At 35.0% G+C, this 21,911-nt stretch overlaps 2 protein-coding genes across 7 annotated transcripts in view; one reads left to right on the forward strand and one right to left on the reverse strand.

Annotated features, from left to right (window-relative positions):
• The window catches only part of CEP85L (centrosomal protein 85L), a 209,297-nt gene that overhangs the window by 85,534 nt on the left and 101,852 nt on the right, over positions 1–21,911 (reverse strand). The gene's annotated exons all lie outside the window — the stretch shown is intronic.
• Positions 9,947–20,017, forward strand: PLN (phospholamban). The gene is made up of 2 exons (XM_040474491.1): positions 9,947–10,075; positions 18,448–20,017. The coding sequence occupies exon 2, from the start codon at positions 18,548–18,550 to the stop codon at positions 18,704–18,706; it is 159 nt and encodes a 52-aa protein (XP_040330425.1). The 5' UTR covers positions 9,947–10,075; positions 18,448–18,547; the 3' UTR covers positions 18,707–20,017.

Consider the following 21,911-nt stretch of genomic DNA (forward strand, 5'->3'; position numbering starts at 1 on the left):
TTGCTGGGTCATAGGGTAGGTCTATTTTTAATTTTTTGAGGAACCTCCACACTGTTTTCCAGAATGGCTGCACCAATTTGCATTCCCACCAACAGTGCAAGAGGGTTCCCGTTTCTCCACATCCTCTCCAGCATCTACAGTCTCCTGATTTGTTCATTTTAGCCACTCAGACTGGTGTCAGGTGATATCTGAGTGTGGTTTTGATTTGTATTTCCCTGATGAGGAGTGACACTGAGCATCTTTTCATGTGCCTGTTGGCCATCTGGATGTCTTCTTTAGAGAAGTGTCTTTTCATGTTTTCTGCCCATTTCTTCACTGGGTTATTTGTTTTTCGGGTGTGGAGTCTGGTGAATTCTTTATAGATTCTGGATACTAGCCCTTTGTCCGATATGTCATTTGCAAATATCTTTTCCCATTCCGTCAGTTGCCTTTTAGTTTTGCTGATTGTTTCCTTTGCAGTGCAGAAGCTTTTTATCTTCATGAAGTCCCAATAGTTCACTTTTGCTTTTAATTCCCTTACCTTTGGGGATGTGTCAAGTAAGAAATTGCTGCGACTCAGGTCAGAGAGGTTTTTTCCTGCTTTCTCCTCTAGGGTTTGATGGTTTCCTAGCTCACATTCAGGTCCTTTATCCATTTTGAGTTTATTTTTGTGAATGGTGTTAAGAAAGTGGTCTAGTTTCATTCTTTCTTCTGCACGTTGCTGTCCAGTTCCCCCAGCATCATTTGTTAAAGAGACTGTCTTTTTTCCATTGGATATTCTTTCCTGCTTTGTTAAAGATTAGTTGGCCATACTTTTGTGGGTCCAATTCTGCTGGAGTCTCTATTCTATTCTATGGGTTTATGTGTCTGTTTTTGTGCCAATACCATGCTGTCTTGATGATTACAGCTTTGTTTTTTTTTAACCTTTTTTTAAATGTTTATTTATTTTTGAGAGAGACAAAGACAAAGTGTGAGCAGGGGAGGTACAGAGAGAAAGGGAGACATAGAATCTGAAGCAGGCTCCAAGCTCTGAGCTGTCAGCACAGAGCCCAAAGCGGGGCTCAAACCCACAAACCATGAGATCACGACCTGAGCCAGTCAGACACTTAACCGACTGAGCCAGCCAGGCACCCCAATTACAGCTCTGTAGTAGAGGCTAAAGTCTGGGATTGTGATGCCTCCCACTTTGGTCTTCTTCTTCAATATTGCTTTGGCTATTTGGGGTCTTCTGTGGTTCCATACAAATTTTAGGATTGCTTGTTCTAGCTTCGAGAAGAATGCTGGTGATTGGGATTGCACTGAATGTGTAGATTGCTTTGGGCACTATTGACATTTTAACAATATTTATTCTTCCAATCCATGAGCACAGAAAAAAAAAAAAAAAGTTAGAGAGGGAGAGAGCCAAACCATAAGACACTCTTAAAAACTGAGAATAAACTGAGGGTTGATGGGTGGTGGGAGGAAGGGGAAAGTGGGTGATGGGCATTGAGGAGGGCACCTGTTGGGATGAGCACTGGGTGTTGTATGGAAACCAATTTGACAATAAATTTCATACTAAAAATAAATAAATAAAACCTACTCTCAGAACTCATCTCGTAGTTCTGAGATGAAAAAAAAAAAAAAAAAACAACAGAAGCTATTATATTTTAGAGATTCTCACCTAAGGCAAAGGCTTCTCTTAAATGTTGATATTATCAATGTCTTTCTATGAAAGCTCAGACCTAAATTAGGGTAAGGTTATCTCTCCCATCCTTAGTGCAGGGGCACAGTTCAAGAGGCCACTTGATCTAGGGGCGCCTGGGTGGCGCAGTCGGTTAAGCGTCTGACTTCAGCCAGGTCACGATCTTGCGGTCCGTGAGTTCGAGCCCCGTGTCGGGCTCTGGGCTGATGGCTCAGAGCCTGGAGCCTGTTTCCGATTCTGTGTCTCCCTCTCTCTCTGCCCCTCGCCCGTTCATGCTCTGTCTCTCTCTGTCCCAAAAATAAATAAACGTTGGAAAAAAAAAAATTTAAGAGGCCACTTGATCTAAACTAAAAGTGTTACTCTTTCAGCAGGTAGGGTGGCCATTCACATCATTCTGAATATTTACCAGTTTGCATCTAACCCTCAACCAAAAAGTTCCTGTTCTGAGGTCATTTTCTCAAAGAAGTTCATCCAATAAAAAGGAAATGCTATCAACTAAATACCTAAATTTTGAAAATTATTAAATTGGATTTCACACAAATCAAAGTCATTTAAGACCTTGATCATCCTTGAACAGACTAACAGTTAAAACATGTTTACAGAGCCAGGAGACTGAAAAGGACAAAGAAAGATATCAGGTTTACTCATAAAGATGTTCATCACAGTGTTTTTTATGGTTTACAATGGCAAAAATTATAAATCACTAAAACCACAAAAGAGACTAATTCAATAAATTAGGTCACGTTTATATACCAAAAATAACAGTCATTAAAATTTATAATATATATTGTAATATATAATAACATCAAAGATGCCCAAATTAATAAATAAAAATTATTCTTCAACGAATAGGTGTTGATTTCTTGTAAGAGTCTTTTTTTTTTTTTATTTTTTTTTCAACATTTATTTATTTATTTTTGGGACAGAGAGAGACAGAGCATGAACGGGGGAGGGGCAGAGAGAGAGGGAGACACAGAATCGGAAACAGGCTCCAGGCTCTGAGCCATCAGCCCAGAGCCTGACGCGGGGCTCGAACTCACGGACCGCGGGATCGTGACCTGGCTGAAGCCGGGCGCTTAACTGACTGCGCCACCCAGGCACCCCGTAAGAGTCTTTTAAAATATAAGATGCATAAAGACATCCTTTACCCAATAAACCTGTTTGACTGAAAGAATGAATTAGAAACCAATATGTAAAATTTACATGTTTACATGTTTAATTATTTTAACAGAACTAATATAAATGGCCTTTAAAAATAAGCACAGTTTTTGGGGGTGTTTGGATGGCTCAGTCAGTTAAGTGTCTGACTCCTGATTTCAGCTCAGGACCATGCATGATCTCATTTTCACTGAATCTCAAAGAAATCAGTTTGTCTGAAACCTCAGAGAGTCTCTATTCTCACTTCTCCATTGTTCCTTCAACTTATCCTTTAATTTTTTTTTTTTTAATTTTTTTTTTCAACGTTTATTTTTTATTTATTTTTGGGACAGAGAGAGACAGAGCATGAACGGGGGAGGGGCAGAGAGAGAGGGAGACACAGAATCGGAAACAGGCTCCAGGCTCTGAGCTGTCAGCCCAGAGCCCGACGCGGGGCTCGAACTCACGGACTGCGAGATCGTGACCTGGCTGAAGTCAGACGCTCAACCGACTGCGCCACCTAGGCGCCCCTCAACTTATCCTTTTAAAAGCTCATTTATAATAATGGTAAAATAATATTCTAAATATTCATTAAATTTAACTTTTAAGGGATAAGCAGTATAAGGAGAATAGAAAAAATAAATCAGCCTCTATTCATGAAGTTCATGGCAAAGAAAACAAATACACCCACTAAATATATAAAATCCCCTTCCAACGACTGGTTTATTTGATTTACCTGAATTATAAAAGATATTACTTATGCAATTAAAAACTAGAAACTAACAAAACAGCCTCCTCCCTACTGATTTTGAACAGTGAAGGCTCTTCAGGGGAACAAGAAAGTAAGGAATGGGCTCCAGAAAGAAGAAATAACATATACAATCAAATCCATTATGGTTAGAACAGATGAAAATGACAGATCAGGAAAGACTCTATGTAAGGCTGCAAAGTCTGGGCTTTTCACTTTGAAGGAGATGATGATACAAAGAAAAGTTCTCAACATGTGACAGTCAATTTTGCACTTGAGAAAGCAACTTGGATAACAGGGTAAAGGTTGAAGAGGAGAGGGTCAAGTCAGATGGTAGAAAGACTAGTTACAAGGCTTCTATAAAAGTTCAGAGGACAGCTGATGAAGAAATGGATAAAAGATTTGTATCTGGTAATCTGCATTTTATTTCTTAGTGAATGGGGAATCTGGTAGAAGACAGAAACAAAAATGAGCCTCAAATTTCCATTCTGGATGACAAAATAAATGATGACGCCACCACAAAAACTGGGAATGCAAGGGCCCAAGTGCTGGGGTGCCAACCACAAAGATAATGAGTTTAATGTGTGGAGAAAAAAACCAAACATCATGGAACTGAATTAGAATCTTAACCACAATGGAATAGCACCATGGTTTATAAAGTTCTGAATAATTAGCTAGAGGCCTGAATGTTGTTTTTGTTGTTGTTACATCTGTACTCTGGCTTAAGTGTGTGTGTTTCCATTTCCTATATTGGCTTTGGTTCCATCAGCTCCCTTTGTAAAAATATGCAGTTCTCTTAGAAAACCTATTGTTCCTTATTACATGTGCTAATTTCATTCTTAATCTTGAATTTCCTTGTCCTCCAGATGTCATCTTACGCTAGTAATTAACTTCCAAATGTTAAATATTTCATTTGCATAGTACTTGTGTACTGATAGACAAGTTCTTTGAAGCCACAGACCGTACTATAACATTTCTTTCTACCACTCAGAGCGTGTTTCATGAATTTTCCAAAAATTATGCAAACCTTAGGTTTATGTGAGCCCTTACTTAAACTAACTGGCCTTTATTGATGTCAAACTCTTCCCCATTGCGAATTGGGAAATTTAACAAGGAAAGAGAGTTCGAGAGTTCAAACATTTAGGAAAAAATAAAATGTTTGGGCCTCCAAGTATCTGGCAAATCAATTCTAAAAATGAAATCTACCTCCCTCAAATGACCATAAGGTTTGCAGGTTACTTCAGAATTGGTCTTTCTTTTGGGGAGCCTAGGTGGCTCAGTTGGTTAAGCGTCTGACTTCGGCTCAGGTAAGGATCTTGTGGTCTGTGGGTTTGAGCCTTGCCTCCCATTGGGCTCTGTGCTGACAGCTCAGAGCCTGTGGCCTGCTTTGGATTCTGTGTGTCCCTTCCTCCCTCCCTCCCTCTCTCTCTCTGTCTCTCTCTCTCTCTGCCTCTCTCTCTCTCTCTCTCTGCTCCTCCCTTTCTCTCTTTCAAAATTAAATAAATGTTAAATAAAAATTTAAAAAGAATTGGTCTTTCTTTTTTCCCCACTAAGTGAGCCTATTCTCTTTCTTACTGCCTTAGGCACTTCCCCATCCCTTCAGTCTAGGACTACTATTCTTATTCTCTCCTTTTTGTTCTTGGATGTTTTTTCAACTAATTCTTCCTTAGGTGGTTTTAAATTTTAAGGCAGTAATTCTCAAACTTTTAACAGAAAAGTGCCCGTAAGAGTTAGGTAAAATATTTCTCCTGGCTTGTCTAGCAGGTCTAACCTAAGAAAGCTCCCTATCTTTGAAATGTTGTATGTCTCGGGGCACCTGGATGGTTCAGTCAGTTAAGCATCCTGATTTTGGCTCAGGTCATGATCTCATGATTTATGAGTTTGAGTCCTGCATTAGGATTGGGATTTTCTCTCTCTTCCTCTCTCTCCGCCTGTCCCCAGCTTGCTCTCTCTCCCTCTCTCTCTCAAATTTTAAAAGAAAAATACGATGTTGTATGTATCACAAAAACTTACGCAAAGTGTGCAGTTTGCTGTATTATTTTTGTACTGTATTATATTTTGCTTTAATTTCATCACCACTTAAGTTTCCTAAAACTGGTCTACCTTGAAACTTTGCCTCCGACACACCACTCTACAAGTTGCAATGTAAATATTCCATGCAAAAGATTATATATGTCATGATTTCCTTTACATAAAGTTAACTAAAATTAAAAAAAAAAATACTTTCAAGGAATACATTAAAAATGTCACAAAACCATATAAAAACAAATGCAAATAAATGAACCCAGGATCCAGAATAATCATTTGCTTGGGTGGGGAAAAGGGGAACATGGCAGGACCAGGTGGTTAGATAGGGGTTATTATTAACATCCTGCCTTTTGTTTTAGGCAGTAATCTTAAAGGTGCATATAACTACAATTTTAAAAATTACTATTAGAATAAAAGCTGAGTAACTACATAAAAACAGGCCATACAATATTCAGAGTATAGAAAGTACCACAGATTGCTATGAATCCAATGGGGAGAGAAAATTTTTTTTTTAGTTTTTAAAAGGCTCAATTTGGGAAGCATGAGCTTATCGTGTAACCTTCCTTGGCTCTTAACCTCCAAATATATGTTCAACAATTTTATTTTTTATTTTTATTTTAAAAAAAATTTTTTTTTCAACGTTTATTTATTTTTGGGACAGAGAGAGACAGAGCATGAACGGGCGAGGGGCAGAGAGAGAGGGAGACACAGAATCGGAAACAGGCTCCAGGCTCTGAGCCATCAGCCCAGAGCCCGACGCGGGGCTCGAACTCACAGACCGCGAGATCGTGACCTGGCTGAAGTCGGACGCTTAACCGACTGCGCCACCCAGGCGCCCCTGTTCAACAATTTTAAATGACAAAAAGGAAAATTATTTTCTGTTATTCTACTCTTGTCCCAAGTGTCTCAATCCTTCACATGCTTCTCCTCCTCTCCCACAGTGAGCTTTGAAATTTAGAAGGATTTTTTAACTGTCCTTAACATTTCCTTCTTCAGGATTACACATTCACTACCACCTTGCAATCTTCCTGTTTTTTTATTCACTTGTCCAATCATTCAATCAGTATTTAAGAGTTATAATGAGCCAGGCTCTACAGTAGGTAATAGTACCACAGAGAGTAAGTAGTGGTATAAATATGAGTTATTGGATCAGCTCTCAAGGAGACTAAAGTCTAGGCAGATACCACTAACAAACACAATAAAAAAAGACAACAGAGTAACATGCAAAACTGGCACAAGGCAGGGAGGGCTGTGCTGATGTAAACTGAAACAGCCCTTTGCTGAGAATAAAGGTTGGAAAGGAGGAGGGAGGCTTAAAATAGAACAACAGACTGTTGAGAGGGCCACAGCACAGGTTCAGAGCACAGGATACAAAGGAATGTGATAAGAGACAAAGCTACAAAGACAGCCTAAAAAAACAAAGAGGTCTGGATTTTAGCTTGTTTGAAAACTCAGTCCTCCTTTCGAAAAAGGGCTGCCCATACAATTACAGAAACACAGAAATTAACTTACGTGCCACTGACTTTTTATGGCAGAGTGCCAAAGCCTACTGATCTGTTCTCAGAATGTTTTTATATCCATCAAATATATAGGATTCCAAATAATTTTATAGACACATCATTCTTAAGGTAGTGAGGCCTAAGTGTGGGCGGTACATAGTTACTCACAGTTCTTCTAGAGAACATGGCAAGGAAGGGGCGGGGAGTAAGTTTATAGCAGAGAATGATGATGGATGCCACACTTCAGCAAGGTGATCAAGGTCAGGAATGGTGATGTCATGTTGATAGTATGTACTCTTAATATGTGATAAAAATGGTACTTCACCTCTCTGGTCTTCCTCTCAAAAACACATTAACCAGTCTAACTAACCATGAGAGAAATATCAGACATATCCCAACTGGGGATCATTCCACAAAATATCTGACTAGCACTCTTCAAAATGGTCAGGGTCATTCAAAAAAGCAAAGTCTCAGAAATTGTCAAAACCAAGGAGACCAAAGGAGCCATGACTAGTAAATGTAATCTAGTACCCTGGATACGGTCCTGGAAAAGAATAAGGACACTAGAGAAAACAGAGGAAATCTCAATAAAGTATGGGCTTTAGTTAAAATACTGTTGCAACTGTTATGACAAAGCTCCTTCTAAACAACTTTTTATTTGAGCAATCAAGCTAAAACTAAACAGCAACACTTCCTAGAGCTCCATTTGGACTAATAACAAGCAGCAACAGCAGGTAACCAAACGGAAAAGGGTAAACCCAGAAGCTCCACACCTTTGTACAAATCTACAAAGTAAGTTTTTGTCTCCATTTTCCAACTATGACACATACAGTCAGCATCCCTTCTAAGGTGGGTGTGTGCACATGCCTGTGTATGGGTTTTAAGCAAACATGTCAACATGTGAGATATCTAGGGCGTATTTTCTTCAATCAATGGCAATTTCTTAGTTTAAGTATTACTAATTGTATTTTCTTAGAACTAGAAGTGCTTATAACGATCTATCCCCTAAGCTTCATTTTCAAGTGAATGCATAACTGGCAAACAAGCTTAAAGCAGACTTTCTAAAAATAATTAACAGTTTTCAATAATTCACCTATCACCATCTTAAAATTTCTTACTTGATGTATGCTACTCTGTGAAATCTATATTCACGCTATGACTCCGTCCCCCCAACATGCCCATCTATCAGGGAATTGTAACTAAATGGATCCGGATCAGTCTGTGCTTAGCAGAGGTGTGATCTTTGACAAACCACTGTGTCCCACTTTAGGCTTGTATTTCAAACCTAGGTTTTGTATTTCAGTTATCACTGGAAATTGATAGTATTAATAAGAGATCCTTGATATGTAAGGACTGAAAGAAAAAAAATGCTCGTAGCATTTTGAGCAAAATGTCAAACATTATTCATGCAATTTCTTTAATTTTGGGTTTTAAGTTATAAATTTTCCCTTAGCAATGTTCACAGAGGGTCTTTTGAAGTATTATTTTTCTATTAGTTTTAGCTGATTCCTTAAATAACAAGAGATTTGCTCTAGAGAAGGATTTTATCTTTCTTTGGAAGAAGCCAAAACCATCTCCATTTAAGGACACATACGCAGCTGCTGCAACACATTTTAGTTACCCATAAGAAAGTGAAGCAGGCTGAGTTCACTCTGCTATGAATATATATATATATATATATATATATATATATATATATATATATATAAAATTAACAGATAACTCCTCCAGAATTACAGAAAAGATTTAAAAATCAGAATTTGCAGGTATGGTGATTTAAGTAAATCAAATATACAGTATAAACAAAAAAGCAGAGTAAACAGGAAAATAATGCATAGCTTTTCAAATGAATTATTTCCCAGCTCTATTCTTAAACTGTTCTAGAAACTTCATATATCATTCCATTTACTAAAATTTCATTTGTATAGTAATTTTCATGGGAACAACTGATGCATTAAATGAGTCAATCCTTTCAGAAAAATTATACAACTTAAATGTCTAACAAAATGCACATCTATTTTCAATAAAGTATCATTAACTAGGATGCCACTGATTAGGAATCTGATTATTTCATTTTTAGCAGAAAGTTACTCTTGACACTGTCTGAGCTTATTAAAATTTAATAATATTTTATGGTAGTTGAATGCAGATGCTAAAAAATCTTCAATTCTGAAATTTGCAAAGTGTAACTTTTCCTGGGGTAATATACATCAGTTTAAATATGATAATTATTGTTCATAAATATACTGTTAAAGCTCTAACTGAAGAAAACACAAATTAAATACATGTATTAGTTCTTATTTTAACTGTATGATAAGCTATTTTTTTAAACTGAAATCAGTAGCCTGGGTTTCTCACACATACTCCATCCCATATACATAGTGGTATGAAGAAAGAAAACTAGACAGTAAAAGGTATAAAATTTCATCCTGTGAAAATGTTTAATTACTGTATGTTAGGAACTAGCATTATGAAACTATAGTATTAGAGCAATAGCAGTAACAACACAATGAAAGTTGTTTGACTTAAGCTAGTAATATTATCACTTATTAAAATTCCTACATATCTATTTTAGTTCCTCAACATTATCACCATTAGTACACAATTATTTCTAAGCCTGAAGATTCATGAATCTTTAAAAGGAGCTTTATACTACTGAAAACTTAGGTTGGTTTTGTTTTGTTTTCCATTTATCTCCCATATACTTTTTAAAAATACAAGCAAAAAAATGTGGCACAAAGTGTTAATGACCTTTCCACACCTAAAGTAAGATAAATGACATTCTAAAAAGTTTGGTTGTGATAAGACTATGGCTAACCAATCATAACTTCAGAATGCTTGTGTGACATCATAAAGACCTCCCTAGAATACTTTTCCTCCTACACCTACTTCAATTGTTCCCAGAAGTCTGGTAACAGAGTCAGAAAACTTTCTAACTAAACACCGATAAGACTTCATACAACTCACAATACTCTCTATATTGTGATCATCACAACAGCCAAGGTAAGAAAAAGATTTCACTGATTTTGGTCATTCTTGCTTTCTAATATTCAAAATTACTTAACTTTTTCAAAACTTAATCATATTTTATAAATTTCAGTTCAAAGGTTAAATAAAATGCTTAATATGACAAAAACCTTAATCTCTAAATAAATGCATATCCGTTGAGCGATAGTAAACAAGATTTAAATTTAAAATAACAAGGGTTGCATCATCTTTGACCCTGGTTACTGGTTTATCATTTTTGACTTTCATTTTTATTTTGCTTTTCAAAAATGAATTTCTGCCAACTAAAATATCTTTCAATTATGTTACCCTACTTGGTGGTACTGGAGATTTTATTTCTTCACGCAAAATCAATGGCTTCATCTTGATATGTTACTGTGCTGAAAATCAGGATAGGACTGGGCTTCTATTTGCATCCGTGATACTATGAACAGTCATGTGATTGTAAAACATGCATATTGCTGGCATGACTATTCCGATATGATGATTCCTTACAGTAGATATTTAATAGAGTTTTAAACAGTATAAAACAACCTACCTTTAAAATGTGTTTAAATACTTTTTCCCTCTCTATAAAGTCCACTAAACTTTTAACAAACACTTCTAAAAAGAATTCTAAGATTTAATAAATTCGGTTACTTATATGAAATCCAGCGTTATATCATGAATAACAAGTTTAGAAAATTTTAAACACCCATCAAAAACACATGTAAAATTAGGGAATACTAATTCAGCATTTTTTTTTAAATAAAGAGACATTACTTTGGCAGAATATTCCTAAGTATCTCATTTGAGTTAATTTGATAAAATGTTTATTCTGCCTATTAATAATGAACATGTTGTTATCAAGTTACCATTCTCCATGGTTTCTCATTATTCTATCCTGCAATCAGAAGGGGGGAATGACAAGGGAGAAAGAAATTTTAAAAATGCCCAAAAATGAAGATGATACAATAAATTTTATGACCTGTTTGAATTCCACTTACTCTTGATATTACCAATCCTCAGTTCAATATACAAAATGTGTCTTCCTTCTTAAATCTCTGCCAGGACACAAAGAGTATTACATCGATTTTATCTAATTTTTATTTTCATATGTATGCCACAAAATAAAATTTACCTCTAGAATTCTAAGTTCTTATGACAAATTAACTCTATTGCTTTTTACAGAAAAGAACTTACAATTCCACAAGCAGAATTCCTTCAGACATGCAAAAACATTTCTAAGTTTTGTCTACCACTGAGGTACTCTAATTGTCTCTCATTATCTTTATACTCATAAAATGTTTTTCCTTTGCTATCATATAAAAGTCACTTGCTGCTGGTGTTTTATACATATATATTTATGCATTTTTACACAAATACCTATCAAATCACATTCTCACACTTCAAATGAGATATTCATGAGTTCTTTTATGATACCAGAATTTCACCATGTCACATATTACTCCAAAAAGTTAATAATTTCTAGAAAGAGCACAAATTCTGCTATTAAAGCTATCCTTAGATTAAAAATGTGTACAGGTTAATAGAAATCACACAGTTACTATGATTGTTGTTCAAATTTCAAACATAAATGCCCTAGTGCCAGACATTTTGTCCCAATTTATCTCTATCATAAGGTGAAATTTAAGTACTGCTTTTATTGCTGAAGACAGGATTTTTAAAACTAAGGGCTAAAAAAAAAAAGTATCAGATGAAATAGGAGAAATATGAAGGATGTTTTTAAATTATGAAAAATGTTTTAAAAACGTGAAAAAGCTAAAGTAAGTTGCTTTACTAAGTCAGTTACTATCATTTCCTAAAACGCAAATATCAAAATGTTTTTGACAGTGGACATAAAGGAAAATAATATTCTAGAAAAAAGTGCATTTGGTTATATATTTTTATATGTTATTTCTTATTCTAATTAATTGGAAATAGAACATCTGTATAAACAAAATATTTGTATAAAAATTCGTAAAAAAATAAACATTGTAATGTATTAAATGTATTATGTCATATATTGTGTAATGTGTTAAATTATTTAACACATTAAATGTTTAAGTAAAAATTAAATGTAAAGATTAGATTAACTCTCTAAGTTAGACTGTATATTTATTGCCAATTCTAGAAATAAAGAGGGTCCATTAAACTTCCTTCTTTATTATTGAACAATCTTCTAAATGTACTGCTGTATACAAATATTTCATTTGATCCTTTTAACTCCCTGTATGTTTGGTGCTGCATCTCTATTTTACAAATTAGGAAACAGATGCAAAAAGGTGAATTACAAGGTCACAAAGCTAGGAAATGGTGGTACCTTGGCAGGAGCCAAAATTTTAGAACTCTAAACCACATGCACATCACATCCACTGATCAACATGGCTTAAAAATACATCATGACATTGGCAAAGCAAAATAAACTAAAAGACTTCAAATACTGTTAATGGTACTCTAAATGTAAAGTTAGAGGACACAAACGTCTATTCCAATTTGAAACCACTCCATTTCACTTAAAGCTATTTTACACATGGGGCATTATACCCTTAAAAACCTATATAATATCCTCCTAATCACTTTTAAAGTCAGGGATATTAGAAAGTTATAGATATCCTTGTTATTAAGCAATAAACCATGGAAGGCAAAACTCAAAATAACTGCACAGGCTTTGAAAACAATGTAACATGCTACAATCAATGTTTCCTTTTATTTAATTTGTTTCATTCCCAAAATATTCATGCCTTTAATCTATTTAGCCTATATACCTAAAAACTAAGTTTAATTTCTCAAAACTTTTCACAAAAACCACAGTTCTGTACTATATTCCAGTTCCAGTATTAAACCCTTACCTTTCCTCAATTTCATTACTGACCTCCTCACACTCTACCATTTAAAGTATTCCACCCTATTTATTGTGAAATGCTTGAAGAGAGGAATCTTGCCTTGTTATTTATGCTATGAAAATGACTCACTTAAATCTACACAGTGAATTAACACTGCTGGTTAGAGCAGCAAAGGAATAAACCTAAAGGTTAAAAATCAAGGAAATAATCTATCTAAATTACAATTATATAAATCAGATAATACATTGTCTCTCTGAACATTTCTAGAAATTGTACTTCAATATTCTTACCCTACATAATTCTGAAGCATGTATTACCAAATAAACACATGAAAATGAAGCCTGGGCCTATGGCTCCACTCAAGTGCATTCACAGTCAACTGAGGACCTCTAGTGCTTTTATAAAAGTACTCCACCTCAAGGACTTACCAAAAAAAAAAAAAAAAAAAAAAAAGACCAATTCACTCAGATTAGTGGGGGTATATTTAACTGGCATTCATTTTTCCTTAAAACTTCCCCCTACACTCCCTTCACACATCTTTTCCCCCAAAAGAAGAATGTGAAGTCTCAACTACTACAGGGTTAAAAAGAATATTTTAACTGTGACTAAATTAATTTTAACATAATAAACAGATAACAAGGACAAGCTTACAGACAAAATAGCAACAGCAATGTGACAGTTTCAAAGAGAAAAATCTCTCTATGCTGTTGTTTAACGGATCTTCCTCAAGGCAGAGCTTTACAGTGATAATGTCATTATGGGGTCAACTTAGAGGTTGAGATTTTTATATTTACACAATTCTTTTCATAACTAGGCAGAAGCAGCCTGAAGATTCTTTAAGATAGCCAGTGTGGAGCAACAAAGTTGTGGAATACTGCTGCCACAAAGTAACTTCAAACAGAACCTCCAAGTTAGGCAATCTCAAACGGAAAAGTATTTCACCAAAGTGAACTTCTGGATGCCAACAGATTGATTATGGTTCTAATGACGAGCTGTCCTGATTTAATTCAACAAGTCAAAAAAATACATACACAATCACTTCCAGATTATCTGTGAAAATGACAGCGAAGAGTAAGACTAAATAAAACCCCCAAATAATCTTAATATACATAGGTCTAATCTTCTGAACCAATTACATGGGAAAAATTCTTAGAAAGTATCTGTCAGACTATAGTGTTGGAATACTTGAATTTACTGGGAAAATATGCACAGATTTACTAAAAGAATAAGCAGCCAAAAAGGAAGGAAAATTCTGAATTCCACAAATATAAAGAATCTCAGGAATTTATGGTTTCAGCAGAGAAAGCACCCCCAAACAAATGAAGTTCAGAAAGTCATGCAAAACACTGAGGATGAAGATTACTGCTTACCATACACAGCATTGTTAAGGCTTCAATGTCCTAGCAAGTAATAAAGCAGACCACTAAAAGTTTTCCAAAGTCTACTGAGACTGAGGATTGTTTTGCACAAGAATGTATCTCATATATTAAGAAACAGGAACACTACAAAGTTAGGACCCCTGCAGAAGCTGACACAGTACCTTCCATCCAAAATGTTGCCTACCATGGCATATTAGTTGAAAGATTAGCATCCCATGTGGTTTGTCTCTTTCCTTTTTCTACTTCAAAGAAACAGAGTATTATCTTGAACCTGACAGTATTTACTTCTCAATTTCACTTTTTTGAGCAAATCAGGAAAAGTGGACAACCAAAAACTTTATAAATCCTACAAAGAATAGTAGAGTTATTCTTCCCATTCCTCTAAAAATTAGAATAGATCCCACAGACATACAACAAAATACTCTGTGGGTAATCTTCTGTCAAAAACTCCTATCAAAGAGTATTTCATAGTTTGAATATTCTGATTCTAGGGCCTGGGTGATGAATTAACTTTTAAAGTGTTCTATTCCTGCTGTCCCAAACAACTAATCTACACATTTCTTTTAAAAAGGGGAGCAGGGCTAATTTCTATCTCCATTGCTACTGGTGCCAGATGCAAGTTCACAACTTCCCAATACAATCTCTTTCTGATTATCCTAAATTAATGAAACTACTTTTTCTATGCCTTCCATCAAGTATTACTCTATTACCAGCTAAGGAATGGAGGGGTAAAAAAGACTGTAGGAGTTCTAACCTCATAGGATGTTGTGAGTGCAGAGAAATGAATGGTAAACACCTGACAACCATGTCATAAATTATGATGCACGGAAGGTCACAGACAACTCTAAAGATAGGATTGTTCTGTTGCTACACAGCTTTTCAATTTTCAATGTGCGACAGGAAGAACCATCTTATAGGGATGACTTCTGGGTTAATTATCATCATACATATTTTGGAAGTTCAGTAGAATCAGGACTCAACACACTTCAGGTTGTGCACTGGGAAATAAATCAGGCCCAATAAACTGAAGGCATACAACTAACATTTCAGTATATAAAGCAGATTTGGTTTTGGTTTTAGCATAAGATTCTAAGCAGCTACAAATTAGTTTAGAATAACGACATTTCTAAGTTTGACAGGAAACGACACTATTTTTGATTATTGGCTTTACACTCAATTTGTTTTCAGGAACATAGCTGCCTGTTGCCATGATATCATCTTTAAAGTGTATTCATCAAACTTTCATCAGAAGAGTTCATCTTTCTAGGGCCTGTTTATATTTCACAAACACCAAATACCCATCTGAACAAAGCCTCGTTCAGGTTAATGTTAATATTAACAACAACTTACGTAAGCTGTAATCCTCTGAGCTTCATTTCCTTCACCTGTAATAGAGACTTGAGAAGAATATTGGAGATTATGTGTTCAACTATCAAATTCTGTTATTCTAACTGGTTAATCTGTTAGCCACAGCACTAGAAAATTAACAATCTTCTGGAAACAGTAAAGTAAATCATAAGAATTCCTTGTTCAACTTCATTGATTTATTCAAATAGTAACAATCATGCACTGCATACTAGAACACAAAATAAACATGTGGTTCCTTATACTCATGAACTAGAAGCCTACTTGTGGGCAAGGACATGTAAATAAAAATTGTAGCACTGTTGAAATAGGTAATACTAAAACCCAACTGAAAACCAGCAGAGGTGACAACCAATTTTACCTTAATGAGTAATGGAAAGTTTCATTAGGAAGTGATATTTAAACTGGGCCTTAAGGATCAACTGAAGTTTGCCTGGCAAAGAATCAAAGGTAGACCGGGCGCCCCCCCCCGCCCGCGGGGGGTAGACATTCCAGGCAAAGCCAGAACAACATGTGCAAAAGACAGAATCAAAAAAGGCAATGAAGTATTTATGGAAAGGTGACATGTTTCATGTGACTGAAGTACCACTCATCAAAGTGTCAGGGTAGGGAATGACTCGTGTATACACATTTCGTGAGGAACAACTACACAGCTTCCTCCTTTTCCATGTTTTATCTCAAAATAATTTACATTCAGAATTTTTAGACCATTTAAGTTGTGGGACTTCACAGAAATGTAAGTTCAAATAGGGATGACCAATGTTAGTTCGCATTCCTTTCTTAACTATTCTGTTATATATCCTCTTACAAACTAGTCAAATACATAAAAAAATTAATAATGGGATCCTCCCCACCATTACCCAATAGTATAAATTCATTATATCTATAACACACAAATAAATATAAGCAGGAAAAAACTTTAAAAATTCATTTTCTTTAAAAAAAAAAAAGCTTTTATTCCTATAGTATTTTATCTGAGGAATTCAAACAAAAGTAATTAAATTAAATAAACATATTTAAGCTGCTCTAAAATCTACTAAGTAGAGGGGTGTTATAAATTAACAGCCACTGGTGTGGGACAGTGAGGAATATATGCTACAAACATACATATGCCAGAGAAACACAGGCTGTAACCAAGTCTTTAAGAGAATGAAGTTTGATGTTAGTAAGTTGTTTGGATCTCCTCACTACATACCAATACCAGAAAGGACGCCAGAGCCTACAGCCAAATGAAAACCCAGTCTAATATATGATTCAAACCTAACAGAGCTAAGATGAGGTACCAGAACTACAGAATGTAACCATATACCACACGGTGTTTTGGGAACACGAAATGCCTCCTTCTCCCTGATCATGCCTAAAATATATATTCCCCTCTCCCATTCTTTTAGTTCTCCCCTCTGCTCTCTTCAGCACTGGTCTCTCTCAGAAACGGAGCTTACTGGTTGAACTGGGTTTTCACATGATGTATACAGATTAGGGAGATAACGAAACCTGGAAGCTGGGGAAGGTGGTAATATCTTGATCAACAGCTACATAACAACAAATGTTAACAGCCATGACCTCTGGGCAGTTGATTATGGTTATATTTTATTCAATTTCTAATTGTTCTTGTTTCAAAATTTATATAGAAATATCCTAATTGACAATAAAATAACCCCAAATCTTTGTAAACTATTATCTCCAGACATTCAATTTATAATTTCTAATCTCTAATTTTTCTATAATAATGCATTAAGTTTTATTTTGTCTCATTAATTACCACAATTAATTAGGCAGAAACTAATCAATTAATTAGGCAGAATAATTTATGGAAGCTCTGAAAAAAAGCAAACGGAAACCACTGCTCTTGAGTACAGGCCATTTCTAAATAACAACTACGTAGGGGCACCTGGGTGGCTCAGTTGGTTAAGCGTCCGTCTTCAGCTCAGGTCACGATCTCACGGTCGTGGGTTCAAGCCCCACATCAGGCTCTGTGCTGACAGCTCAGAGCCTGGAGCCTCCTTCAGATTCTCTCTCTCTCTCTCTCTCTCTCTCTCTCTCTCTGTCCCTCCCCGCTTGCACTCTGTCTCTCTCTCAAAAATAAACATTAAAAAAAATTTTTTTTTAATAAGAACTGTGTACACAGTGAGATAGTGATGGTTTCATTACTATGCCTTCTGAGCCTGACAGTCTTCAGTATTTAATATCGTCTTGTTAAAACGTAACTCAAGACAGCATATGCTACAAAACTATAAAATCATAAAAAGGAATGACAAACATTTGAATCTATAGTTCTGATAAAAGACTTCTCATTTAACTATTTTATTTTGGACTAAAATCAACATCTGGAAAATAATTTATTGTATGCATTTCTTTTTATCAGATTTTCTCTGAAGCTATCAATGCACTAATATTCACAACAATAATGCTCTCAGAGAAATAGTCTTAATAAAACTATGTATGTGAGAACTTTTGCTCAAGGGAATAGTGGAAAATGAGCTGCACCCTAAACCTAACTGTACTGCTAGTCATTTTGAGAGGACGAGGCAAAAACTGCAGTCGTTAACACTCCGAACACAAGACGAATGAGATCACGGTGACCCTACCAAAAAAGACACACACTTAGGACAGATATAGGGAAACACGTATGTGCGTGTGTGTGTATGCATGAATATTTGATGTCATATCAATATGTACATATTTGATGTCATAAATACAAATAACAATGAAGAAGATGAATAACAAAATTGTGTTTTTACCTGTTCAGAGAATAGGTTACACATATGATCCTAATCCATTCACTATTTTATCATTTCAGGCTACCTAACAGAAGACAGTGATTGAGCTCACAACTGGCTGCTAGCTTTTACCTTCCTCTTCACCATTTAAAACTTCAGACTTCCTGCTTTCCTTGCATCATGGAGAAAGTCCAATACCTCACTCGCTCTGCTATAAGAAGAGCTTCAACCATTGAAATGCCTCAACAAGCACGTCAAAATCTCCAGAACCTATTTATAAATTTCTGTCTCATTTTAATATGTCTCTTGTTGATCTGCATCATTGTGATGCTTCTCTGAAGTTCTGCTGCAATCCCCAGTGATGCAACTTGTCACCAACAGCATAAAGTCTGTCATCCCATGAAGAACGGGAAATACTACATACCAGACCACTTCCTAAGTAGAAGAATTTCTTTGTGAAAAGGTCAAGATTCAGAACAAAACAATTGTTAGCAAATGTATTCATCTGTGGGATCTTGTAAACATGAAAGGAGCTTTATTTTCAAAAATTAACTTCAAAATGACTATAAGTGTGTATAATGTAACTATCAAATTCCTTTACAGAGCTTGTAAGTTTCTATCCCAAATTTCTTCTGAGGATGAACTAGAAGTTTAGTTTTGAAACTGCACTGTTAACCCGTTCACTTCACCTATAAAGCATTAGCTTCACTTTTTGGGGTAAATGTATATTGTACTGCAAAAGCCTCTCCGATGTTTAAGTATTTTTCAGGTTTTCACCAAGTTTGTACCAAACTAATCACTCAAATGAAGTGTCATCATTTGAAATAGCCTATGAATTCCTCACATCATTTACTTTTGTTATTATCATTCAGAAGTCTTTGTAGTAACTCTCAAAACCTACATTTTAAAACAGAAATTGTATTCTTTCTCTACACTACACTAACATTTTTAAGCTTTATGAAAAACAAATATGAAAAGGCAAGGCCATACGCTTACATAAATAAAATTTCTCTTATTTTTTTCAAAGAATTACAGAATTCTAATATACATAGGCTAACAATAAATCTGTCCTCTCTAGTACATTATGATCGTCAGATGAGAACTACTGGTTAATTTAACAGCTGATAGTATAATTAGCCATAATTATTAATACACTACTAGAATCTAACCTTAATTTAAGGCACTATAGTTGATCATCTGAGTATATAACTTACTACACTATGTCTTTTGAATCATGAAAGCTTAACACTTTAGAATGATTTTATAGATTGTCTTCTATTCTAACCTCATACTCAATGTAAGCAAGGAAAATAATTTTTAAAAGAATAAAAGAAAAATATATTATTTAAAGCATTTAAAAAATAAAATTTGGGTTCCCCCAAATTAATTATTTGATCACATTTTGACACAAACTTCTTGTCCTACTGTTTATTAAGAGGATATAGCTATTTTCCTTAATCTATCAACCAGATGGTCAATACCTACCTACTTGGCAGGCCATTCTACCATGCTAAGTTATAAATCCAGCAATGCTAATCTACAATTATTTTCTTGCTGAATACATTTTCAATTTCCCCTGTGATCATTTAAAAATACCTTCCAACTCATAATGGAAGTTAAAAAAAAAGTGGTGTTGGAAAATACACTCACCAAAATGTCATGATTTAAGTAATTTGACTCAGTTTAAATTAGGCCTAAAGTAATTTATACCTATACTGCATAATCCAATAATTTTAGCTTCAACTCAAGACATATTACTAATATAGCAATTACTAAAAGAGTAGAAAACACATAATTTACTGACTTGCCAAAATGAGGTTACTAAAAGAATTTGAAAAGTCAGTATACCAACTCTGGTTTGTAGTACAAGTGCTACTAACAGTGTGGTCTAGGAGACATTGCTTTTTTTCTGGGCATCTGAGAGGTACTGGAGATGGGGAGGGAGACAGTTTTGGTTCACTGATATCTGAGAAAAGAGGAAAAAGGGATCTCATACTGACAGGGAGATTTCTTCAGCAAAGCCTCATCTATGGTCTGGAAATCCCTAACATCAATTAAAAAGAGTATAAATAACAAGCAATACATTTACCTCACTGGTGTCAGTAATTACTTATGAAAAAAGTAACCAAGTTCTATTATTAGCTGCACTGATCTTAAAAATAAGTTGGGGCGCCTGGGTGGCGCAGTCGGTTAAGCGTCCGACTTCAGCCAGGTCACGATCTCGCAGTCCGTGAGTTCGAGCCCCGCGTCGGGCTCTGGGCTGATGGCTCAGAGCCTGGAGCCTGTTTCCGATTCTGTGTCTCCCTCTCTCTCTGCCCCTCCCCCATTCATGCTCTGTCTCTCTCTGTCTCAAAAATAAATAAAACGTTGAAAAAGAAAAAAAAAAAAGTGGAAAATTCGAAATGCCAAATTTTATGCCTTCCATTATATTGTTCTCTCTAACATCAACATCAAACTATAAAATGTGAAGTCATGGGGTTTTTCCTAAGTAAAACAGAAATAAGTTTTTTGTTTTCATTCTGCCCTTAACAGAAATTAAAACTTTTTTCTTGAAAATTACAGAATACTGTAACTCAGACTATAATATAGAACAAAAAGCTATTCTTTAAATGGAACTTATTTATTCTGTTTATCATGATATGTAAAGAGTAAGAAATAATAAAACAATGTATTTAAAATTTTTTAAATATCAAATGTTCTTTCTCCTGTAGAATAAATTCTACTCTTAATTTACAGGGTACTAAAAATGAACCAATTTTTCAATGTTTAATGTTCCTTTTATACTTTAGTTGGTTCAAAATGTTTGTTTAATGTAAACCACCTACAATAAAAAGAACTGTTTTGAACTTGGTGAAATCTCTCTTTAATAAACTCATAATTGATATGACCATAAAACAATCTAATTATAAGTAGTTTTGATCTTGTAGGTTTTCAGTGGCTTTTCTCAAATAAAATAAGATCAAGATTTCCTGATACAGACACAAGAGGGCAGACCTACATAAAGTAATGAATTTCCTATTGTCTAGATTTTTTACTTCTTTTGATTATTTTTTAGACTTCAGGCAAAGTGGGAAAATAATAAATTTTCAGAAAATATTTGCTCTGCTGGTAAGTAAAAGCACAACTTTAAAATGCATAAAATTATATGCCAATACTATGTAGAAAAATTGAAAGGTTAAAGTCAAACACATTACTAATTTACTACAGCATGTATACAAAACCAATTATATGCTTTTTAGCTACCTATTAAATATATCACAATCTCACATCCTATTTAGACTGTCATAGGGTCCACATCTTTCAATGCACAGTTACATTTTTTAACCAATAAAAACAAACAAAAAATTAAAGATAAACAATACAAAAATAAGAAAAAAAGAAAACTTTTTTTCATAGTATGTAATAGAGTACAAAAAACACTCTCATGTTAAAAATAAAACTTTTTCAGGGGCGCCTGGGTGGCTCAGTGAGTTAAGCCTCCAACTTCGGCTCAGGTCATTATCTCACCTATCCTGAGTTTGAGCCCCACATCAGGCTCACTGCT

This window comes from Herpailurus yagouaroundi, unplaced genomic scaffold (genome assembly GCF_014898765.1).
Source record: "Herpailurus yagouaroundi ecotype Mexico unplaced genomic scaffold, PumYag 139, whole genome shotgun sequence".
NCBI classification, from domain to species: Eukaryota; Metazoa; Chordata; class Mammalia; order Carnivora; family Felidae; genus Herpailurus; species Herpailurus yagouaroundi.